The following is a 24,304-nucleotide window of genomic DNA, read 5'->3' on the forward strand; positions in this document are numbered from 1 at the left end:
GGGTGGGCGCGAACTCCGCCCCGCTTCCCGGACCAAAACCGGGAATGAGACTGGCTCCTAGAGCAGTATGCAAGGCCGCGTCCTAGCCTACCCGACTCCGCCCCACACTAGGCCACAACCCTGCCTACAGGCTGGCCAGGAGCTCTGCAGAAGGATCCCAGGCCGCGAGCAGCACTTCCGAGATCCGCCTCTGCAACTAGGCGAGCACTTCAGCCCCGCCTCTGGCTGGTCTGAGCCCGCCCCCATATCAGCCAAAGGACCGCCCCTAAGCTCCGCCCCCCGCCCCATATCCGCCTCGGGCCCGCCTTCCAACCTCTAGGCTCCGCCCCCAGTTCTGGTCAAGGACCGCCTTCTGAGCCCCGCCCCAGGCCAGTGTAGGCCCCGCCTTCAGAGAGCCAGCTCCAGCACCACCAACTTTTTCAGAACGCGCCCCGGCCGCAGGGCGTCAACCTCTCCCTAAGTCCCGCCTCTCATGACGCGGCAGCTCACGGACCCTGAAGTTTACACCCCGCCTCCGCCCCTGCCCCAACGTACTCTCCGCCCCGAGGGCACCACCTTGCCCCACCTCCTGGGCCGGAGCATTGACTAGCCCCGCCCACAGCTCGCTGCCTCTTTGCCCCGCCTCCTCAGACTCAGGTCTCGCTTCCGCTCGTTTCCAGGCAACACTGGCCCCGCCCCGCGATGGCGCCTGAGGACCACGAGGGGGCCACGTCTCTGCTGCAGAGTTTCGAGCGCCGCTTCCTGGCGGCTCGCGCGCTTCCCTCCTTTCCCTGGCAGGTGGGCGGCGGGCGCGCGGCGGGTGTCGGGGTCGAGCACCGGGAGCTGCGGGACCGGGTTTCTGGGGCCTCCTTTGCTCACTGCCGGACTGGGGGAGGCAGGCTGGGCCCTTCTCTAGCAGAACTTGAGGGTCTCGGGCCGGGCTGAATTCTTTTAGCGACTTTTTAAAGCCGTTGATCGGTCATCTTGGCGACTGCAAAACAGCTTTGAAAACTAAATGTTTTCAGACGGCTGGAGCCGCGCTCTCCTCAAGGGGAGGCCAGGTCCCCATCCGAAGGGCAGGCTGCGGGCAGAACCATCTCCGAGGGAGTTCAGACCGAAAGGGAACCTCCCAGCGATCTGGGGACTTGCAACTCGGGCCTCACTGATAACTCGTGTGCAAGGAGTTCACCAGCATGAGTCTCTTTAAATTTTTATTTCTCCAGAGTCTGCCCGGTTTATTTGGGTGGTTTAGACAGTTGTGTTATTTCATCGACATAAAACATTCTGGTCTTAACACAGAATGAAACGCTAATAGCTATGGGTCCCCATTCAGTGTCAAATGTAATAGTTCACGTGCCGTGCCAAGTACTTGCTCAGGGTCGCGCACAGTGGGGTCTGTTGTCACTCCGTTTAAGAAGGAAGGCTGGCCAGTGAGACCCAGGGATCCTCCTGTCTCCACCTGCCCAGTGTTAGCATTACAAGTTTGCACTTCCAAGCACATCTTTTAAAAATCAGTTCTAGGGCCGGGCGGTGGTGGTGCACACCTTTAATCCCAGCAATTGGAAGGCAGAGGTAGGCGGATCTCTGAGTTCAAGGCCAGCCTGGTCTACAAAGCAAGCTCTAGAACAGGCTCCAAAGCTACACAGAGAAACCTTGTCTCAAAAAAAAAAAAAAGAAGGAGGAGGAGGAGGAAAGGATCAGAGCCATAATTCTGACCTAGGAGACCAGCTTCCTGTTTAGAATCTTAGCTCAAAGCCAGGAGGTGGCACATACCTATTGTTGTGCCCAGATTAGGACCCCCAAAGAAACCACCGTAGACCAAAGATGTCCAGACTTCAATAGCAAGGTTTACTTCTAGGCGCAAGACAAGCTAGCAGGGAGCCCTCATCCGCAGCACCCGGCTAATCGAGGCACAGAGGAGAGTTCCTCTTTCTTGGGGAGGTTAGTTTTTAAAGGCAGAAACCACAAAATTCTTCAGAGAGGAGGGGGTTAGTACGGGTCCACCCTTGACTGGTCCAGTTTTCCTGAGCTTGGATTTTATCTTATTTTTTGCTCTGTCAGGAGTTTTACAGCCTATCTCCCAAATCTGGTCCTGTTATCTCAGGGGACAGGAGCGTCTTATGGTTAGTTACCACCAGACAGTCTGATTTTGTACTTTTAAAACTTCTGACTTCACCCTGTCTGGGAATGAGGAACTGACTCAGTTCTGGCTATTTTAAGATGTCCTTTTCCTCAGCTCTCCGGGCCTTAGGGAGAACTGGGGTGGGGGTCTCTCACCTATAATCCCAGCACTCTGGAGGCAGAGGCAGGCAGATCTCAGAGTCTGAGGCCAGCCTGGTCTACAAAAAGAAGAATCCTAGCTCAAACCCCCATGTGCTGTGGAACTTATATACTGTGGGACCCTATGTGTTGTGGGACTTTATGCAGTGTGCCATCATTTCTAATTAGCACAGTGGAGGATACAATGTCTCTTGCTACCAAACAGCTGGACTTCTTTTCCTTTGCTCAGCTAGAAATCATAGGTATTCAAGAAGCTCAGAGCTTGCTGGTCTCTGGTGGCTGTGTTTTCTTGTGCCAGCTGTAGGCAGGCAAGAGCAGCCGCAGGTTTCTTGCTTATGGGGCGCCCTTGGTCCTTGTGGACCTCCGGAGTTCTTGGGGCGTTTTGTCTGCAAGCTTCCCGGCAGGCCTAGGTATTGGATTTCCCCTGGCAGCAGCTCTTACAGCTCTTGTGCAGTCCTTGGAAGTGGGGATTTCTTAGCTCTTGGCCAAAGCCAGCTGCCTGGCTGCTTTTACAATTCTGCCAGCCACTGTTGTGCTGTCTCTGGGTCTGCTTTCTCCATGTCACCAGCTCAGCCTGCACTACTACAGTGAGCAAGCAAAGATCGTTCCCAGGAGGGCTCTTCGTAGTCCACTCCCTCCTTGAGCCACAGCAGCAGGTTATGTAGGTGTCTGAACCAGTCACAGCCTTGCCACTTAGGGCCATCCCAGCCATCCTTCCACTAGGCCACCAGGGGGCGTGCTCCCCATATGTCCTACACCAAAATGGGTGCAGAGTTAAGTGTGTACCCAGGCTTATGACAGTCTGGTGCAAAGTGTTTCAGACAGCCTTGGATGAGGCTGCACTTTCAGGAGCCATGAGAATCAGCTGGGGTTGTCTAAAGGTGTTTATGGAGTGTTCAGACAGCCCAGGCTGACATAAGGGCAGTCCTAGCTGTCTGACTGATAGTCCTTTTTGCTTACGGCAGCCTTGGCAGGAAGGGAGTCCAACAGCTCCAAATTAGGGAGTCACGCTTCCGCCATCCCCTAAGCCTTTCCTTATTTATAGGAAAATGAACATAAGAATGCTTACACCAAGAGCCTGAAGACCTTACCATGAACAGTAATTGAGGATTTAACAGCCTTAGCACTGTGGCTCCGAAATAGACAGCCCCTCCTGCATCTCACTCTGTGGGAGTACTTGAAGACAAACCCCAGCTCCTCGTACCTGGCTGTGGAAGTGCACTGAGTGGTGCCCAGCAGTTACTGAGTCACTAAATATTCACTCGCTGTCTATGAGGTGCACACCAGGGTACATCAGAGCACATTAGAGACCAGCCCTGCTCAGACGAGAGACTGTAGGTAACCAGGAAAGACCAGGCAAGACCGTGTGTGGGAGCCAACCTCAGCTTGGGGAGCTAGAGCAGGAGGACCTCTGTGAGTCAGAGGCCACTGTCTCAAAAGAATAAAACAAGTAAGGAAATGGTGAGTAGAGTCATCAAAGGCCCCCCAAAAGAGGCAGCATTTGAACTGTTACCTGAGCCCTGAAATAGTCGGCCATAGGACGGTCTTGGCATGATAGAAACATGGCCACCGTGATTAAGAACCGTAGAGGAGCTGGTATGGCTGTAGTCGTGTGAGCAGGGATGAGACTGGGTGTAGATGAGGTCAGAAAAGGATCAAGGCAGGTCTTAGAGGACCTGTTAGGACATAGTAAAATGCTCTGAAGACACGAAGTGGCCTTGCTGTGTGTCACAGACCTGCTCTGACTGGAGCTGGAGTCCCTGTGAGAAAGATGGCGTGGCCAGGCTTGGCACCACACCTCATAGTCCTCCTTCCAGCTTAAGTGACAGGTTCCAGGCTGTAACTGATGGTTAGCTCACCAGCTCAGCTGCAAAGCTACTGTGTCCCTGGTGACTGCAGGACAGCCAGAGCTGACGGAATCAGACACACATGGCCCGTGACATCAGACTGAGAGTTCACCTCTAGTAGCTTCCACTTCAGATTGGCTCCAAGTCCCTGGGTAGAGATTACTGAGCTCTTTACCAGAATGTCCCACAGCAGTGTAAGATTGCTGAGAAAATGCCCCCTAGGATTTATCTCTCTCTTTCTCCTTGGAACAGAGCCTAGAAGAGAAATTAAGGGAGCCCTCGGGTTCTGAGCTGCTGCTGGCTATTCTGCAGAAGGTAAGAGCCCCAGCATCCCCAGAGAGCAGAGCCAAAGCCCACCTGTATCCTTTCCAAACACATAGTCCAAAGAACAAGATATAGTGTTTGTGTAGACACTGCACGTGGGCGTCAGCTCCTCAGTCAGCTCTGGCTGTTTGGTTTTAGTGGATAAAGATATTCGAATAAACAACTGCACAAGATGAGGGAAGCTAGGGGATGTCTTTTTTTATTTTTTAAGACTATCTCTTTGGAGTGCTATTATGCCATTTTTTTTCTAAATGGCTAACTTTTGGGTTTTGTTTTGTTTTTTTAATATGTGTGTGGGTGTTTGCCTTTGTGTATGTCTGTGAAACACATGCATACAATGTCCTTGGAGGCCAGAAAAGAGTGTCAGATCCCTAGGACTGGAGTTACAGTTGTGAGCCATCATGTGGGTGCCGGGAATCAAACCTGTGTCCCTTGGAAGAGCAGCCAGTGCTCAGCCACTGAGCCATCTCTCCATCCCATGCACCTTGGGAAGTCTTGAAACACAGGGATAAGTGACAAGTGACTGTTTCCAGCATGTATTAGCTGCTTTGGAATGTTCTTCACATTTAAGGCAAAAAATAAGAAAGCTCATCTTGCCTGCTCAGGATCAGAGGCAGAGGTGGCATATGCCTGTGGGTAGAGGCCTCCTGAATCGAGGGCAGATCACACCACCCTGTCCTGGGCCTTGACCTTCCTAAGGGTCCTGACCCTCGGCAGGAAAAAACTGTAGTTTTCCTCCCCAGAAGGAAATCACCAGAGGAGCATATTTGCGTACAAATTCAAGGAAAACACAGACATTTGTCCCCAGCCACCAAGCCCACCCTAGGAGTCTAAGCCAGGAATTCTGTGCTGAACCAGGGCCAATTCAAAGTCAGCCTGAGCTATACTGAGAGACCCTGTTATCAGAAAGGAAGATAAAGGGGGAAAGGAAGGAGGAAACAGCCAGGCTTTGTCTTACAGCCTTCCATGAGTAACCCAACAAATGTTAGAGCATACTGCTTAAAGATCCCAGGGGTTACCCACCGATGAACCCTCAGTAGGAAGTTCTGGGGGACTTACGGGGATCCTGTGGTCCTTCCAATGCAGCAAGCTACACCTCTCTCCAGGCCCCTTCCCATCTCCTACTTCCTGCTGGTCCTCGGACCTCCTTTCAAAACTTCCAGGCCAGAGCCACCTGGGAGCCACCCTTTTGCTCTCTATGGTGGAGACCCTGCTTCTGACTCCCGGAGGTTTTCACTGAGGCATTAGTTCCTTCTAGGCAGAGCCTTTGCGTTTCCATATTTGCTTGTTCAGCTCCCATCTCTAACCCTCCCCACCACCTAGGCCTCATAGCCAGGAAGACAGGTACCTAGTGGTCTGGTTCCTGCCACTGGACCTTCACCTCCTCCATGAAGCCAGATACCCTGCTTTTGTCCTTATAACAGGCTAGTATCGTTCTCATCTGCCACCCTGGGTGGACAGGAAAGGGCCTGTGAGCTCAGGTTCCTGCCTAAAGCTGGGCCACTATGTGGAAATGTTGTAAAGAAAGATCTTAAAACTCAAATTGGGAGTGGCAGCACATACCCATAATCCTAAGGCAGGAGGATTACAAATTTGAGGCCAGCCTGGCCTATATAGTAAGACCACCGGAAGAAAAGCCGCCATCTTGCAGATACCCCCATTGTCCCTGCACATCTTTGCTGGAACATCAGGCTCCCTCCAATCATGTGCAGCTTCTAGGACACCAAAGGCAGGTCTCTGTAGCAATCACCTTCTTGTCTTTTGTTGCCTAGACTGTGAAGCACCCTGTGTGTGTACAGCACCTGCCGTCTGTGAAGTACGCCCGCTGCTTTCTCTCAAAGCTCATCAAAAAGGTCAATGATGGGCAGTGGCTGCTGGGGCCGGGCCACATAGGGGAACACAGAGGTCCAGAGCTCTGCCAGGTTCCAGCAGCCCCACCTCTCTGCCTTTTGCTTGCTCCGTAAGCCCCTGGGGCAGGAGGCTGCTGGTGGGGTTTGATGGGAGGGCAGGGTTGGGGCAGGGTAGGAGAGTGGCCAGGGCTCTCGGCAGCAGCTTCGTCTCCTAGACTCAGGTTCTCCTTCCTACCAGACATCCCTGCCACTGCATGAAGGATGGCTCCCCGTCCCCCACACTACCAGACATTTTCTGGCTGGCCCACGCATGCCTGCTGGAGTTTACACAGTGTCTTCCCATCCTCTGCAAGATGCTTTTGGAGGACAGGTCCAGACCTGCTCCATGCCACTCTAGACTGCTGTGGAGAGCAGCAGCAGCAAGCCAGCTCCAGTCAGCCCCTGAAGCCAGCAGCTGCACAGGAGGCTTAGCAAAGGCGTGATCCATCTTCTGCACCACCCTGGCCCCAGGCCTCACCACACCAGTGCCTCTGTAGGCCCTGGCAGCACCAGGAGAAACAGGGCTGTGAGGCCAGTTGAAGCCATGCCTCAATGCCACCAAAAAAGCAGCTTGAAAGCTGCATTGGGAGCCTGGGACTCACCTGAACACATTATATAAGGACAATAGCACCTCTGCTAGGCAATGTGGCTTCTCCTGGACTCTGCCTGCTGACCTAGGCCTTGCCTGCTCTAACCTGCTCCACACCTCTCCTTGAGGCACCCCACCAGCACACTTTTAATTTTGCTAATTTTAATTCTAAGTTGTTCATATGCTAGCTTACCTCCTACTCCAAAATTTCCCCTCTAAATCTGGTAAAAAATCAGGCTAGAACCAAGGCTCAACAGCAGAATACCAACCCAGCATGCACAAGGTCCCGGGTTCCATGCCCAGCACCATGAATGCTGTGAAAGCCATCCAGTCCTGCTCACAGAGCAGATAGAAGTGAGGGAGTGGTTATTTACAAGGATCAGTGTACTCTCAGTTAAAGCTTGCTGTCTGTTCCCAGCATGAAGCTGTGCCCACAGAGCCTTTGGATGCACTGTATGAGGCACTGGCAGAGGTCCTGATGGCCAAAGAGTCCGCCCAGTGCCACCGGAGCTATTTGCTGGTATGAGACATGCATGTTATTGTGTTGTGCCCACCCCCACCCACCACACACACACTCTTGTCTGTGATTGGTCATTCTAAAGTGTTGGATGAAGGGGGATCACACACAGCATGGGACTTAGACCGGCTCCTTTCGCTCAGCACAGTATCCTTGAGATCACCCATATGTATTTCTGGGTGTAGCAAGTTTATCCTTTTCATTGTTGAGTACATTCCAGCATAGACATAGCACATTCTGCTCAGCCACTCAGTTGCTGTGGTTTAGGACCCACCAGTAATACTCTGATAGCTTTGTTCATTCTTCTTCCTGTCTCTGCAGCCTTCAGGAGGCTCAGTCACACTCTCTGAGAGCACAGCCATCGTGTCCAATGGCACCACAGGCTTGGTTACGTGGGATGCTGCTCTCTACCTGGCAGAGTGGGCCATCAAGAACCCAGCAGCCTTCACTGACAGGTGACCTTGGGGCACAGGGCAGGGCACTGAGGCAGGCTGGTACAGCTGTGACCCATGGTCTCCATCTCCCACTCAGGACTGTCCTGGAGCTCGGCAGTGGAGCTGGCCTCACAGGCCTGGCCATCTGCAAGGCGTGCCACCCCAGAGCATTCATCTTCAGCGACTGTCACGGCCAAGTGCTTGAGCAGCTCCGTGGAAACGTGCTCCTCAACGGCTTCTCCTTAGAGCTGTACACCCCCACTGACCCAAGCAACCCAAAGGTGACAGTGGCTGAGCTGGACTGGGACGAGGTGACAGCCGCTCAGCTCTCTGCCTTCCAGGCAGATGTTGTCATTGCAGCAGGTAATGCCCCAGCAGCAGCACTCACTCAGGCAGGAAGAAGCAATGGGTGCTGCAGGCAGGGACAGGCAGGGCCCCAGAGGTCTCCCAGTGATGTCACAGCACACACCCCAGAGCCCCAGGTCCCTCTGTGGGGACAGCTGCTCTCATTGCTGTGGTATGAACAGCCAGCTGTCCCAGAAGACTTAAGATGAGCAGGACAGTTGTCAGGGCAGCACACTGGCCTGCCCCAGAGTCCCGATGCCACCCATCTCCTTCCCTGGACCCACCCACCACACCTAGACTGTGCCTTCCACTGCTGGTGACAAACAGCCACCCTGCATCGTTAGGTAGGACAGACCAGCCATGCAGCCTCTGGTCTTCCCAGGCCCACATCCAGCTTCTCCACCTGTTAATAACACCATCCTGGGTCATGTTTAAATGGAGTGACAGAGACCAATTCAGGGTACCGGAGCTGAGGGGCCCTGCCAGTGTCTATGATGGCTCCGTGCAGATATGCCAAGGATTCACTATCATCAGTGTGCCATGTGGCTGGCCTTGACTCTCCCCACCAGTATATCTGGGTCCCAGGTCCCTATCCTGTGTCTTTCAGAGATGGCAAAAGAGCATGGAGTCTTTTGAGAGAAAACAGTGCTTGCCTGGGCCACCAAAGATCCTTCCTAGAGGTCACCAGAAACATGGCACATCCCACAGTGCAGCTGACACAGGTCCCCCCAAAAGGCCCAAAGCCAGTCACTAGCAGATGAGCAAGGGACAGAGAACTGATGTTGCTATGGGGGTGGGGGTCCACTGTAGAGGCTTTCAGACTCCCTCCCTTTCACCTGGGGCATCTTCCTATGGAACAGCACAAGTCTTACCACCACCACTCAACACCATGGGTCCTCACCCCATGCAGAGTCGGTCCAGCCCCACACTCTGGCTCTGGGTGCAGATCCTAACAGGAGGCCCTTTCAGTAACAGCCTTTCCGTTGTAGATGTGCTATACTGCGGGGAAGTGACACTGTCGTTGGTCAGGGTCCTGAAGATGCTCAGCGCCTGCCAGAGGAAGAATGCTCCTGTTGTCTACGTGGCCTATACCATCCGCAGCCAAGACACGGGCAAGCTGTTCATCACAGAGCTGGGTCAGTTCTCAACCTGTGGGTCACCATTCTGTCCCTAGGAGGATTTAAAACCTGGGCTGACACTGGCTTTGCTCCTCGGCACCCATCCTTATCTGTTCTGTGGAGGTATTCACCAGAGGCATAGCCTGGCCAGCAGAGGCAATGAGCAGTTAGCAGCCATTGTTTGGGTATTCTGCAACTAGAAGAGAAGCTGGGGGCACTTTAGGAAGGGGATAATAGCCCCACCATCTGCAGAGCCTCCAGATGGCAGTGCTGTGAGCCCTGTCTGTCCTCCAGTCTGACACTCACCAGTCATCAGCACCTGAGATGGCTGTATCATCATCCGACCTCACCTATAGACACTAAGGCACTCAGATCAAAGCTGTCCACACTCACTTGCCACAGCATCTGCGGACAGACTGACATAGACTCCCTCATTCAGCAGATCAAAACAATCAGGTGAGTGCTCCCAGAACCCACTGGAAGCACTGAGGGCCCTGAGTGTCCTTTGGATTCATGTATGTACGTACATACGTAACACACACACACACACACACACACACACACACACACACACACACAATGCCTGCAATCTATCTACCCTAAGAAACACCCTGATTTCAATAACTATCTTTATGGGGAACAGGGCACTTAGCTCAGTGGTAGAGTACTTCCTACTATGTGCACGGCTGGATTCCATCCATAAGATTTGTAAAAATTAGAGCTGGGAGGAATTTGTAGTGTGCCAACTTTGTTTGCTATGCTCAGGTGGTGGGGTTATAGAACTGCGCCTATTTTTATGCCTGTGTTGCCCTGTCCTTTAAATTACTAGCTTTACTTTTAACAGAAGTGTAGTTAAGAGACCACATTGGCCCACAGTCTTGCAGGCCCTATGGAACCAGGCAGCTGCAGTTGGCTTATCACTCCTCTGCCTGTGCCAACCGACAGGGCAGACAGGTGCAGAGGGTAGGGCACCCGTCGGGTATGACGGGAGAGGGCCACACTTGTGGTACTGTTTACACCTTGCCTTCAGGCTGGAGAGAGAGAGCAGTAGGCAAACGTGCCCACTACACAAACCTGAAGCCCTGAGTCTGAATCCCCAGCACCCATTGAAAAGGTGGGTTGTCAGCCAGGAGGTGGTGGCGCACACCTTTAATCCCAGCACTTGGGAGGCAGAGACAGACAGATCTGTCTGAGTTTGAGGCCATCCTGGTCTATAGAGTGAGTTCCAGAACAGCCAGGGCTACACAGCTTGGAAAAAAAAAAAAGTTGGGTTATGGCCACAACGCCTGTCACTCTAGCACTGTTGGGGGCAGAGACAGATTTGCTGGGGCTTGAGGGAAAAGGTGTGAAATGGTAGAGCAGAACCCTTGCTATCCTCCTTTAGACTGAGCATGCCCCCCCCAGACCCTCAGGGCACCTGCATGGGCCTGGAAACCTGTGGCCCAAGCAGATCAGCTCAGATGCACACCTGTGTCAACAGCCCTGCACTAATAGATTAGCTTCCTGTCCCCAACACTGCCCTCCTGAGATCTCTGTACTCTGTCCAGACCGCGCAGGGATCTACTGGGAAGAGGTGCCTCCTCATGCCGGCCAACTGTTCCCTTATGAAGAGCACTCGGCCATCGTAATCCTGAAGCTCGTGCTGAATGGTCGCCACAGTGTTAGAAGGTGATTGGAAAAATGAGATCGCTGTCATGGGAAGAGTCCACGAGAAAGGTGAAAAGGCTTTTGTTGGGCAGGAATGTTAAATAACAAACCACAAATGTACAGTAAGCACAGGCTTTGAGTGCTGGTGCCTGTCCTCAGCAGCTCATCTGGAATGGACACAGGCTTGGAGCAAGCATTTCCTTTGCACCAATAAAAACATGAATTTATCAAGTATGATTGTCCTGCCAGACAGCTCAGGCCTTGAACACATGATATCCCAGAGCTCATGGCAGCCCAGCAGAACCAGAACACAGGAATGTGAGAGTCTGGACACAAAAACCAGGGACTGAGAGGTTGACAGGGTCACCAGAGAGAAGAGCTTCTCAAGAGCCAGCGAATGAAGCAGCTGCCAGACATCCATTTCCCTTCTGCGTCCTCTGCCGTCCTTAGGCTTCTGACCACTAGGGGGCACTCAGAAGCCCACCAGGGACAAGGTAGAGCAGGTGCTGGCTGGGAAGGGCTGGTGGTACGGGAGGGATGGAGCGGGGACCTCATTCCACGCCCTGAGGACAGAGCCCTAGCCTCTGGCCTGGAGGTCACTGTGAGTGACCAAAGGGTACACAGTCCGCTGCCAGCTCTCATCCCACCGCAGTTGCTCTGACTCCCGGAGTTCTTTCCGGAACTGGTTTAGCTTTCCAGTAGGATCAGGAAACTTTGAGAAAAGCATCTATAGGAAAAGGAAGACTGGAACTCAGCTCCCTGCCCACCCTGCCCCATGTCAGGTCCGGCTTGCTCATGTCCAGCTGTGCCCCTCCCATCACTAGACACTTGAAGGGTCAACATTAGTTTTATAAGGACAAATATACCTTCTGCAGAAACTCCTGTGGCCCCTAAAAAGGCAGCACAGCTCCCATCTTTACAAAAGGAGGCAGGAGTATATGTTTGTACCTGGCTCTTCTAGCCCTTGGCGCCCAGGCTGAGAAGCTATCTTGGGGGCCTCGGCTTCCTTCCTCCACCTCTCCTCTACATCCCAGAGTCCCACCACAGGCGTCCTTGTGTGGGAAGCAGAGATTGGGGAGCTGGGTCAGGCCCCACAGGAGAAGCCCACTACCTGCAGCTGGGCTGCCAGCTCCTCCGCGTCCTTGAAGACCAGGCCATTCTCTCCGTGTCTTACAAGCTCATGCAAACTGCAGAGAGAACAAGGAAAAGAAAAGGAGCCCAGCTGGGCCACCACTACTCCCTCAGGTGAAGCCAACACCAAGAATGGCAGGTTGGCCTCAGTGTTCTGAGATAGAGCATTTGAACAGAAAAGCCTACAAGAGCACATGTCAAAACAAAAGAATGATTTGGAGACAGGAAGGTGGCTTTTCTGTGCCAAGATGGTTTCTGTGTTTTTTCTCCACTCCAGCCTGAGAGCTAGGGCTCCAGCAAGCCTGTATTTAGCTCTACACATTAAGAGTAGCTTTCAGAGTCATTGGGAGATTTGATCCTAACAAATCCTGAGCTTGGCTCACACAAGGGTTTCACATCCAAAGGCTGATCCCTAGCTATCAAGCTGCAACCTCCATGCCCACATCCACCCTGGCCAGGGAAAGTGGAGTCCCAGAACTGCATTGGTGTGGACGATTCCCATCCAACTAAGAGAGATCAGCCACAGGACAGAGAGATGTAAATCAGTCAACTGCAGGCGGCTCTGGGCACCTTTCCCTTCTCACAGCATGAGCCTGAGTAGAATGCTAACCATGAACAAACTCCAGCCACCCCCATCCCTCTATCTGTGCAGGACTCATTTCTGGAGCCCCTTTTATATCCACAGATGCTCAAGTCCCTTATGTAAACTGCTTTGCATATGGTCACATGAACCCTACTCTAGGCTTCACATCCTCTAGATGACTTCTAGCATCCCAGCAATGGAACAAGGATAAGAAAGCTACATGTTGATACAGACACAATCAACATACTCCGTGCTACAGTTTTCCCGAGACAGAAACTCACTGTGTATGTAGCACAGGCTGGCTTCAAGCTCAGAGATCCTCTTGCCTCTGCCTCCAGACTGCAGGAATGTACTAATATTTCCAACATCCTAACTACATTTTGCAACTGGGTGACTAGCATGGTATGGATGTGCCAAGCTGACTGTCCTTCCCTAGGGCTCAGCCTAACCACAGGACAGGGTCCCCAGCTGCTGATCTAGAATATGCCCCAGGTAAGGTTCAATGTCCACTCCTACCACTTGAAGTTCACGGCACACACAGGCAAGCAGCACCCAAACATGTCCACCACCTTCATGGGCAGGTCCAGACCACTGGAAGACATGTGCAGACAGACACCCAGGTCCGCTGACCCTGCAGAGACAGTCCAAACACTAGGACACATTCTCCCAGGTCTATGAAGCAACCCCTAGACAAGGAGTGGAAATCAGAAGCTGTCCCTGTGAGACTGTCCCCAAATACAAATGGCATAACCTGACCAAGGAGCCAGGCAGCCTGACCAGAGGCAAAAACATGGTTGACCACCAGGTCCTGTCTCACACTGCCTAATGATTAAAAATTGTTTTTGTTTTTACTTGTATTGATTTATTATTTCTACTTAGCTATAATTCATTTTCAAAGAGAAAATTCCCAGGCAGTCACTCTGATCGATTCCAACTAGCTTGGCTCAGTAGGTGAAGGTATTTGCTCCCAAGCCTGACAAACTGGACCATCCCTGGACCCCATAGTGGAGGGAGAGAGCCAACTCCTCTAAGTTTAAAAAAAAAAGAAAAAGAAAAAAATAACGGGCAGTGGTGGCACACGCCTTTAATCCCAGCGCTGGGGAAATGGAGGCAGGTGGATCTCTGAGTTCAAGGCCAGCCTAGTCTCCAGAGTGAGATCCAGGACAACCAAGGTTACACAGGGAAACCCTGTCTCAAAAAAACAAACAAACCAAGAAAGAAAAAAAAAAAAAAAAAAACCCACCACCACCAACAAAGCGCAGGCAGAGTGGTGCACGGCCTGTAATCCCAGCACTCAGGGCTGAGGCATGAGGCTCTGATGCAAACTCAAGGCTACCCTAGGCTACAAAGATCCTGTCTCAAATATTACAGGGCAAAAGAAGAGGCTGGGAACATCTTCCGGTCTGCTCATGTAGGACAGTGTAGTGTGGCCGTGTGCCCCTGAAGCCTGCCCTCTCACCTAGAAGCAGCGGATAGTCCTCAGCCTCCAGCCATGGGGTGCAGAACTGGACATGCTGGAGGTGCTTCTGCCCGATGAGGTGACGGTAGTGCTCCCTGAGAGGCCCCTTCCCTTCACCGAGAAGAAAAGTCACTAACATGGCCACACTCCCTCACGGCCACTGGGCAGGTCCTGCTGCTCCACCCGACACTTGACAACCCTTTCCCGAGACCACACCCCCAGCGGCCCCATCAGGCCCTGACATCCCATGGCCAAAGACACTAAGCACACACCAGCTAGCAGGCACAGGGCTGCGGGTGGTGAAGGGGTCTAAGATAAATGCTAGGGTGCCAGCAAGATAGACAGAATCTCCACCTACACCAAGTGACGCAGGGACTTTCCTTAGCATGCAGGGAACCCCTGGGAACCTGGCTGGGAGAGAAGAGGAGGTGGCCTAACCCTGTGACTGCTCAGAGGACACACTGCTTCTAAACTACAGAAGCTGGAAATGCACTGGAAAAGGGGAGGGGGGAGTTTGATCTAAGTAGTACCGTCCAGACTCAAATCTGAACTTTTAAGTCCTTTCTGAGCCTCGGTTCCTTATTATCCAGTGGATGTAGAAACTCTACCCAGGAACCTGGTCATACAGGCCTGTCCCAGCTACTCGGGAGGCTGAGGCAGGTTAGCATATCAGGGCTTGCCTGGACTACAAAGTGGGTTCAAGGCCAGCCTGGACAACTTATAAGACCCTCTTTCTACACATAGAAAGATAAAAGACAGCTAGAGATGTAGCTCAGTAGTAGAGCACTTGCCTAGCTTGGGCAAGGTCTTGGGGAGAAAGGGAGAAATTACCCTGGAGAACTGAGGTGATGACTAGTGAGACCGTACCCTACAGAGGTGTTCTGTAAATGCCATATGTCCATTCTTCTGCTACCCTCCACCCTTCTAAACAATATGACGAGGTGTTCCCATCAGTACCTGTTATCACACAGACTAGGGAAGGAAGGCTGTCTTCACTCAGTGCTAGTTGTTCAAACTCTGTTTGAAAAAAAAAACACACCAAGCAGGAGAAAATAAGATGTAAGCAGAGTGGGGAGCTGCTCCCTGGGGGTTGCTAGACTCCAGATACATTCAGAGGAGGGTCAGTGACCATGTAAGAGCCATAGGCTTCCCATGCCCTCCCCCACTGTCCCAAGCTGCCCACCCATGACACCAGGGGCACAAATGACAGGCTGCCACAAAAGGCCAGTAAGGGCCTCGCAGCAGCCCGACAAGCTCCGAGCTGCAAATGCAGCCACACACCTACTTTCTAGTGCTCTCAGCAGGATGGAGAAGTCCTCGTCCTCTATGGGGAGAAAAGAAGAGGGGTCGGGTCATAGGCTGCCTCCCAAACTTCCCACCCCACTCACACACCCATCCCCAGATCCCGAGACAAGCTGGGCACACACCCCAGGAGCTGAGGGAGGCAGACCTGTCCAGCTAGTGCTGCTCACAAGCAGTGCCGGCCGCCCATGCAGACTCCTCACCACCCCGCTCTGACGGTCCCTCTCAGTGAAGGCAGACCTCTCCATGCCGGGCTCCGAGGGCTCTGAGCTGAAGAAGCAGAGGAGAGAGATGAGATACCAGGCCCTGGCACAGGAGCAGAGCCACAGGCAGGCCGCAGGCTCCCAGCCATCCGGCACCCTCTGACGTCACAGGTCCTCGTTGCTGGCACTGAGGCTACAGGAGCAGCACCCACTCCACCACCCAGTGCCACCTCCACGGGCCCCCACTCTACCTGCTCAGCATCCCAGTGAGCAGGTGCTGACCCACCTCCCAGCAGCCGTGCCTGGCTCCCAGGAGCACACAGAGGACATGGGCAAAACTAACAGGGGCCTCCAACCCCCCAGTGAGACACCCAGAAGACACCAGGTCCCCTTCCCTACAAGAGCCCACTGGCAGCAGGCCGAGGTGGCACAATGCTCAGCAGGCGGTTTCTTTTTTTTTTTTTTTTTTTTTTTTATGGTTTTTTGAGACAGGGTTTCTCTGTGTAGCTTTGCGCCTGTCCTGGAGCTCACTTGGTAGCCCAGGCTGGCCTCGAACTCACAGAGATCCGCCTGCCTCTGCCTCCCGAGTGCTGGGATTAAAGGCGTGTGCCACCACCGCCCGGCAAAGCAGGCGGTTTCTTAAAGGGCCAGAGAGTAAATGCTGAATTCAGGCTTTGTGGGCTCTTGTGAACCTAGTTCCACTGCTACAGTCTGAGAGCAACCACTGGTTTAAGGTAAGATAAGGGCAAGCCTCAAACTTGCAATCCTCCTGCCTCAGCCTCCCAAGGGCTGGGATTACAGACATTCACCACCACACCAGGCTTCCAGCAGCTACTATCAACACAGGTGAATGGGTGGACTGTCCCAATAAAACCCCATTTACAGCAACAGGAGGCAGGCCGCAGCATTAGTCCGATGCCCCGGGTAAGAGGATGCACGGGTCTCCAGAAGAGGACAGCGGAGAGGGAAGACGTACCAGCTCTGGAAAGCAGAATATGTGCGGCTCAGCTTCATGAAGAGCTCATGCTGCAGGTCCAGGGGCGTCTCCTTATAGAAAGATGCCGGCTTGTCGTAAACGGTCACAGCCCTGACGTGAGATGGAAGTGGGCAGAGAAAACCTAAGCAACAGGACACAGCAGGATCCCAAACGCAAGGGAGCGTGGGCAATCCCAGAGACAAACTTCCGGATTACTTAGAACAGTGCATATATTTAGGACCAAAATGTCCTAGGCCACACAGCTGGGAGGGAAAGAAAGCCTACTGACTCCTCCCTTGGCTTCTCAGACAGTAACTATTTCCCTGGGCCTGACCACTTCAACACAACAGAGCAGGTGCTGCAGCTCTCAAAACACATGGGCTGATGGGCATCCCAAGCCCTGCATACCTGATACGCCAGTTCTCTGCCAGGTCCTCCCGCATCGCATTGGTCACACACAGGTTCAGGTGGGACAGGCGCCCAAAGAACTTCTCGTACCTACAAAGATGTCTTGGGGATCAGCGGTTAGCCGTGGGATGAGCCTAGATGCCACTCCAACCTCCATATGGCTTGATAGCCATGGGTAGTGAAAAGGCTGTAGAACTAAGGCCCTGAGCCTGTCAGAATGTGCCATGAGCTCCCCATACAGTTACTTTCCACACCTTCCTTCCCTGTCACTGTTCAGCTAACAGTCACTGTAACCACAAATCCAGCCTCGAGCAATAGAGGGGAAATCTAGAAATGGCCACTTAACCACATCTCAGCCACCCTGGACCAGCAGCCTGCGGCTCTCTCACTGTGGTACGAAGGAGTTGAGGCTTTGTCCCAAAGAATGAGAAGAGGAAGTCAAGGTTACTAAGCTGCAGGCTGGGAGTGTGGCGCAGCTGGCAGAGTGCTTGCCTGGCAAGTTCAAGGCCCTGGTTCTATCTCAAGATCTACAGAAATGGGGCATCGTGGTGCATGCCCGTCCAAACACTCAAGAGAAAAAGGCAGGAGGATCAGAAGTTCAAGGTCATCCTGTGATACACAGGGAGTCTGAGGCCAGCCTGGGATAGACACTGTTTCATACATGTATGAATGTCTAAGGATGTAGTTCATTTGGTTGAGTGCTTGCCTGTAATGCCTCAGAGTCCTGGATTCCATCCCCAGCACATCGTAAAATAAGTGTGGTAGTAAACAACGATAATCCTAGCACTTGAGAGGTAGATCAAGGCCAGCCTGCAATAAATGAGACTCAAAAAACAAATTTAGGGGCCAGACAGCACTGGCTGCTCTTCCAGAGGACCAGGGTTCGAGTCCCTGCATCCACACGGCAGCTCACAACTATCTATAACTCCAGTGCCAGGGGATCTGATGCCGTCTTCTGGCCTCCCCAGGTACCAGATAAATACATGGTACACAGACAAACATTCAGGAAAAATATCCATATATAAGATAAATTAAATTTTTAAAATAAAAATAAATCAGAAAAAAATTAATTACAAAAAAAATACATAAAAGTAGGATTACCAGCTGAGCATGGTGACACTAGCTTTAAACCCCAGCACTCAGGAGGCAGAGGCAGGCAGATCTCTGAGTTCGAGACCAGCCTGAGCTACAAAGGGAGTTCCAGGACAGCCAAGTCTACACAGAGAAACTCTGTCTCAGTGAAGAAAAAAAAAAAAAGGATTACTAAACTGGGTGTGGTGGATTGTGCCTAAAATCCCAGAGTGTAAGCAGCTGAGGCAAGAGGACCAACACAAACTCAAAGCCAGTCTGGGCGATCACTAGCTACCACCATAGCACCTCTGCAGCCTTTTCCTCCCTCCAGACATGGAGAAGGCTCAGGGCCGGTTCCTGACTTACTTCCTGGGTGGCAAGAGACAACATCACTCTCAGCCCACTCTCCTAACCGTACAGTGCACCATAACCAGGGCTGATGGAGACGGATGGGAGACACACGGGCCTGGCCTGGCGCCTGGCATGAAGCCTGTGCTGTGTGACAGTCAGGAGCTGCCTGGGCTGCTGGTCAACAATGAACATCAGTCCCGTAGGGAAAGGGCACAGCTAGCTGACCCCCAGAGCTGGAAGCACACCATGAGAGGGACAACCAGGGCCAGAGCAGAACCAGGGGCCCCGCTCCAGATCCAGCCTGCTCCCCTAGGCCCTTCTCTTCCGCTCACTCTACCGAGGACTCGGGGAACCACCCGCACCCTCTCACCATTTGGCCAGCAGCACGATGGGGTGTCGGGGGCCATGCACCAAGCCCATGATGGAATAGCCATAGTTGTGCCAGTCGATGACCAGTTTGCTCCCACAGATGCAGCCCACCAACCAGCAGACGGCAATGGCAGGCAGGCCCGGGGGGTTCTAGGAAAGAGAGACTTGGAGGCAGTGGAGGAAGCACAGGCCATGGTCGTGTAGCCAGACTGGAGAGGAGACCACACAGCAAAGAGGTTGTGGCCTGTGAGGTATCATCAGCCAACGGGCAGAAGGAAGACCCTCTCCACCATCAAAAGAAAGTAAGAAAAACTGCCCAATCTGAAACCCCCATCATCAACAATCAAGAGCACCTGAGCTAAGGAGAAGGCTCAGGAGGGAAAGGGTTTGCCACAAGGGCACGAGGACCTGCATTCACCCCAGACCCCATGTAAAGTTGGGCATGGTGTCTCACAATAGTAACCCCACGATTCCTCCAGCAAGACAGACAGAAGGCAGCAGACACCATGGAAGGTCATGGGCAAGCGAGCCTAGAATAGACAGTGCAGAACAGAGAACCCCCATCTCAAACAAGGAAGGACCTCTGCGGTTGTCCTCTGACCTCCACACACATGCTATGTACACACTCAAGCCCACATGAACACACATGCACACGCACACACACCGAGATAAAATACAAACTTAGGGAAAAGTAAAAATAGGAACACAAAGTGTTGTCATTTAGTGCTGGTCATCAAAATGCAAGCCCTAGAAAACACCAAACGGGCACCCCAAAGGCCCAGGTTCACTCTGCGGCCACCAAGTTACACTAAACATTTTAAACATGCAGGAAATTTGACAAAGCAAGTCTTCTGCCAAGAATTTCTCCAAAGAAAGAAACTGGACATGAGTCACAGATGTGTATACCCTAAACTCTCACCTGAGCCATATGTAAAGGTTACAAAAAAAAAAAGAATAGGAAGGCCAGGTGTAGTGGCGCACACCTTTAATCCCAGCACTCAGGAAACAGAGGCAGGCAGAGCTCTATGAGTCTGAGGTCAGCCTGGTCTACAGAGTAAGTTCTGGGACAGGCACCAAAACTATACAGAGAAACCCTGTCTCGAAAAACCAAAACAGAAAAGCTACTTCTAGACATTCAAACTGATGCTGGGGGGGGGGGGGTGAAGAAGAGATAGCTTAGCAGGTAAAGGCCGAGTTCTATGCCCAGAACCCACGTAAAGGTGGAAGGAGAGAACCCACTCCATAAAATTGTCCCCCAACTTCTACAAGTATTCTGCAGCATGTATCCCCAACCATGCCCCCCCAACACACACAAACAATAATCATGAAAGAAAGAAAACAAAAAGTGAGTTAAAAACGTAACTATGTAGGCTTAAACCTTGACTCATCACTTCCTAGCTAGACATCACTTCCCAGCCATACACTATTAAGTTTACAGGACCTCTCTGTCTAGGTCTCCGAATCTCTAAGCTGTAATATGAGAACCTACAGCACAGGGCTCCTGAGGGCATTAAAAGGGCAATACATCAAGACACCAACGGGCACTACACATACAACAGACACACTATAAACTCCTACTCAGGTTTTGAGGTTTTAATATTTATTTTTATTTATGTAAGTGGTTGCCTACATGTATGTATGTGTACCACCTGTGTGCCTAGTGACTGCAGAGGCCAGAAGAGGGTATGGATCCCCTGGAACTTGAGTTACAGACCGTTGTAAGCCTATATTATAGATGCTGGGAACTAAACCTGGGTCCTCTGCAAGAACAGCAAGCGATCTGAAGTGCTGAGCCACCTCTCCAGCACTCCATACACTCATGCTTATTTCGTTTTCAATATTATTGTATTTATTATTTGACAATTTTATGACTGTATATATAATGTATTTTTGATCACTCTCCCCTTACCCTTTCTTAGCCTCTTCCCAACCTTTTAATAATCCCTCTGTACCTTTTTTCTTCCCAACTCGTCCCCCTCCTGTTTTCATGTCTTTTTGTTTCTTTAATGACTGAGTTTAACTGGAGTTGCTTGTATGCACACAGAGTGAGGCTACTTTCTGGAGCTTGGGCAATTTACTAGTGGTTACACTTAGGAGAAAGATGATTCCCCTCCCCCAACAACCATTAACTGCCAACAGCTCCTCGGCTAGGGACAGCGCCCCTATGAACTCCTCCCCATCCATGCTGGAAGGTTGGCAGGCTTGATCTTGTGCTGGTGTACAGGTAACCACAGCTGCTGCAAGTTCACGAGTGCAACAGCCCTCCTCATGTTCTGTATAGTTTATGCACACAGAAGTACGCAATATAATAACTGGTGCATTTTGTGTATGGACTAGACATCAAATCCAGAACCTCACTGAGCCACACCCACAACCCAATCCGTGCATGTTTATTTTTTATTTATTTATTTATTTTTTTTTGGTTTTTCGAGACAGGGTTTCTCTGCGTAGCTTTGCGCCTTTCCTGGAGCTCACTTGGTAGCCCAGGCTGGCCTCGAACTCACAGAGATCCGCCTGGCTCTGCCTCCCGAGTGCTGGGATTAAAGGCGTGTGCCACCACCGCCCGGCTCCGTGCATGTTTAAAAGGCCAGCAAGTGAACTGCTAACAGTGGTTCCCACAGAAGGAGGCAGCAGCTGGTTCATACCTGGAGGAAGATGTAGGCTGCAGGGTCTGTGCACATCAACTTCCATAGCAAGTACACTGCCTGAAATACCACTTTGACTCCATACTGGAGAACTCGGGGTCCAGCTGCAAGTCAGAAAACATCCATCTCTACAACGGAGCTCTTGGCAGTGTGCTGGTCCCCTCATCTGCCCTCTGAACCACCTACCCCAGTCAGGAACCTGGAATTGCCTGGTCCTACCTCCCAGACTCTGCAGCTCCGTCAGCTTCACAATCTGAATCCTGTCACTCTGCAAGAGCTCATCTCGAGGTTTGGAGTCTGCAAATGCAAATGTGCCCTTTAAGGTACCAAAAGTAGTTACAGCCAGCTGGATGTGCTCCTTCACATCTGTAATTCCAGTACTTGAAAGGATAAAGCAGGAGAGGGTGTTCAAGGCCAGCATGTGCTACAAAGCAAGGCCGTGTGCCAAACAGATGAGGTGGGGAGGGTTAGTACCTATCAATACCTCTCTGGTTCCCAGTATGGAAAGTGAAGTCATTTTTCTACTAGAATGCCCTCAAAGGGCATTCATCATATCCACTCTTTAACTTAATGACTGGTGAGCAATAGGGACTCAATTAAATTGATGTAGACTCCTGGATGTCAAGAGTCTGGGTCAGTTCCCTCCACCCAAGGCCTGGGATAGCCCTCCATGTAGGGACCAATAAGAGCTACTCCCACTTTCCATTAAATGGAGCTGAGCCACGCCCTAAGTTCGCAGATGCGTCCAATTTTAAGCGCCCAGAATGTGTGCAAGGATAGCTATGAATGTGCCTGACATGCTGGTAGAGTTCATATCGCTGTTTCCAAAGGTGGGATACCTGCTGGGCTTGGTAGTGCACGCCTTTAATCTCAGAACTCTAAAGGCAGAGGCAGGTGAATCTCTGTGAATTCAAGGGCACTGTGGTCTACATAGCGAGGTCCAGGCCAGCTAGAGGCTGCTTAGTGAGACTGGACCCCTGCAAAACCATCAACATGGGGCATGAGGAAGTGGACACCTCTGCCTGCACCTTAGGGAACAAGAGAAACATCCCCAGGTAGAAAAGCTCGGCGCTGGATGAGGAATTCAAAGAAACGCGGCCCCTTAACTCAATGATAAGGCAGCAGGAGGAAGTAGTGACCTGCACTGAGGTCTCACACACCAGGATTTCAACCTCAGTCTCTGCACTACCTAGGAGAATTAAGTGGGACCTTACAACCGATCTCTTCGTAGTCCTCGCGTATGGTAAGCGGCGGCTGACACAAGAAGCAGCAGGCCAGAACAGGCAGGAGAGGAGTACAGCCGCCCCTGCCTCGGCCTCAGAACAGAGCGAGCCAAGACTCCTGGCCGAGCATCCCTCCCAGGTCCCCGCCCGCCACTCACTGTAGAACCCCAGCAGCGTCACCGAGAAGCCGTTCTGGGCCAATGACAGCGCGTGGTACTGCATGCGGGGGCTGCGGCCCACGTCGCCCAGCACCACGACAACCACGTGCGGGACCGCGCCCGCCCGCCGCCCACGCTTCCACGCGCCCAGCAACAGCACCGGCAGCAGCAGCGCCAAAGCCAGCAGCGCCACGCAGGACGCCGCCATCTTGGCCGGCCGGCCGGCGGCGAACACGTGACCCGACCAGCACGCCTCGCTGTGCGCAGCCGCAGACCCAGGCCCTGCAGTGGGAACTGAGCTCGCCACTGCAGAGTAGGGGGCGGGGCCTTGGATAAGGCGGTGTCTGCTGGAAAAGGAAAGGGGAGCTGGAAGGTGGGGGCGGGGCCTGAACGGAGGGGCGGGGCCTGGAAAGGATCCGAAGCCTTTAAGAAACTGCTTCAGGAGCCCAAGAATTAGTAGGACATATAGCCATGTCAAGTTCCCTGAACTGTGTTTTTCCCCTATGAAAGTAAAGCTGTTCCTTTATTAGGGTCTAAGAATTTATTTTTCAGAACTCTAAGATAAATTTCAAACTATAATGATGATGTTTCCTGGTGAAAGACTACACTTCCCATCTTCCCTTGCGGACTACGAAGTCATCTCTACCCCTGTAAGAGATCATATCTCGTCTTCTTTGGGCATCTTGGCACGTGGATAACAAAAATATCCCCTCGCTAAGATCAGACCAAGCCTCTCTTTCAGCCTTCTGTCTCGCTACAGCTGCCTTTAATAATCTAACAAGTGAGATAAAAAATTTGAACAAGAGGTGATGAGAAGTCTCTTGAGGTAAAGGTGCTTGCTGCCATGATAAGAGTTCCATCTCAGTAACCCACACAATGGAAGGAGAGAACCAACTCCCTCTAATGTCCTCAGACCTCCGCACTCATACACTAAATAAATAAAAGTAATTTGGATGAATATCCTAGTCATGTTGAGGAAAGAGACCATTCCCTAGAGAGTGTATACATGAGATCTTGGCTACACATGAGAACTGATCTTTGTTGGTAGAAGGGAAGAGTCCACAGGCTGGTCATGCTCCATTTAACAGAGGTGCCTTCCAGTGGGAAAATTCGCTAAGCAAAATGCTTATCTCTTCATGTGTTAAGATGCATGCATATTGATTACAACCTTTCAATATAAAAGAGTGGAGCCAGGCACGGATAGCACCTGCCTGAAACCCTAGCACTTTGGAGGAGAGGAGAAAGATAGGGAACTCTAGGTCATCCTCAGCTTCATAGGGAGTTCAAAACCAGTCTAGTCAGCTTAAGACCAGATCTCAAAATATAAATAAGGGGCTGGAGAAATGGCTTGCCAGTTAAGAACTCTTGCTTGTAGTCATGAAGACAGGAGTTCAGATCCTCCATTGTGCATATGTCCCATGCTGTGAGGGGGCAGAGGCAGGATGACCATTAAGCT

General features: G+C 52.0%; 2 protein-coding genes across 4 annotated transcripts; one reads left to right on the top strand and one right to left on the bottom strand.

Annotated features, from left to right (window-relative positions):
- The first annotated feature begins 649 nt into the window (after window positions 1-649).
- On the top strand, window positions 650-11,200 carry Eef2kmt (eukaryotic elongation factor 2 lysine methyltransferase). Of its 2 annotated transcripts, XM_028856294.2 has the most exons (8): window positions 650-777; window positions 4,359-4,421; window positions 6,203-6,283; window positions 7,327-7,428; window positions 7,747-7,880; window positions 7,957-8,222; window positions 9,194-9,340; window positions 10,870-11,200. In XM_028856294.2, exons 1-8 carry the CDS (start codon window positions 682-684, stop codon window positions 10,992-10,994), a joined length of 1,014 nt encoding a protein of 337 aa, XP_028712127.1. In that variant the 5' UTR covers window positions 650-681; the 3' UTR covers window positions 10,995-11,200. The 2 variants fall into 2 exon arrangements, with proteins under 2 accessions (XP_028712127.1, XP_037056480.1); XM_037200585.1 differs by lacking the exon at window positions 7,327-7,428.
- On the bottom strand, window positions 11,166-23,092 carry Alg1 (ALG1 chitobiosyldiphosphodolichol beta-mannosyltransferase). Of its 2 annotated transcripts, XM_028856293.2 has the most exons (13): window positions 22,849-23,092; window positions 21,687-21,764; window positions 21,468-21,571; window positions 18,824-18,972; window positions 17,032-17,121; window positions 16,624-16,734; window positions 15,593-15,714; window positions 15,428-15,466; window positions 15,100-15,159; window positions 14,143-14,253; window positions 13,200-13,314; window positions 12,081-12,156; window positions 11,166-11,696 (listed from the first exon to the last, which is right to left on the bottom strand). In XM_028856293.2, exons 1-13 carry the CDS (start codon window positions 23,054-23,056, stop codon window positions 11,547-11,549), a joined length of 1,413 nt encoding a protein of 470 aa, XP_028712126.1. In that variant the 5' UTR covers window positions 23,057-23,092; the 3' UTR covers window positions 11,166-11,546. The 2 variants fall into 2 exon arrangements, with proteins under 2 accessions (XP_028712126.1, XP_037056479.1); XM_037200584.1 differs by lacking the exon at window positions 14,143-14,253.
- Between the last annotated feature and the right edge of the window lie 1,212 nt (window positions 23,093-24,304).

Source organism: Peromyscus leucopus, chromosome 8b (genome assembly GCF_004664715.2).
Source record: "Peromyscus leucopus breed LL Stock chromosome 8b, UCI_PerLeu_2.1, whole genome shotgun sequence".
Taxonomy (NCBI): Eukaryota; Metazoa; Chordata; class Mammalia; order Rodentia; family Cricetidae; genus Peromyscus; species Peromyscus leucopus.

What these genes read in the sequence shown, in the direction of transcription:
- Eef2kmt (XM_028856294.2), top strand. Translation starts at nt 682, where the DNA reads ATGGCGCCTGAGGACCACGAGGGGGCCACGTCTCTGCTGCAGAGTTTC. An exon ending in TGCTGGCTATTCTGCAGAAG is followed by an intron (nt 4,422 to 6,202) that starts GTAAGAGCCCCA and finishes TTTGTTGCCTAG; the next exon opens with ACTGTGAAGCACCCTGTGTG. An exon ending in TCTCAAAGCTCATCAAAAAG is followed by an intron (nt 6,284 to 7,326) that starts GTCAATGATGGG and finishes GTCTGTTCCCAG; the next exon opens with CATGAAGCTGTGCCCACAGA.
- Alg1 (XM_028856293.2), bottom strand. Translation starts at nt 23,056, where the DNA reads ATGGCGGCGTCCTGCGTGGCGCTGCTGGCTTTGGCGCTGCTGCTGCCG. An exon ending in GAGCAGCACTAGCTGGACAG is followed by an intron (nt 15,467 to 15,592) that starts GTCTGCCTCCCT and finishes TTCTCCCCATAG; the next exon opens with AGGACGAGGACTTCTCCATC. An exon ending in CCTAGTCTGTGTGATAACAG is followed by an intron (nt 14,254 to 15,099) that starts GTACTGATGGGA and finishes TTCTCGGTGAAG; the next exon opens with GGAAGGGGCCTCTCAGGGAG.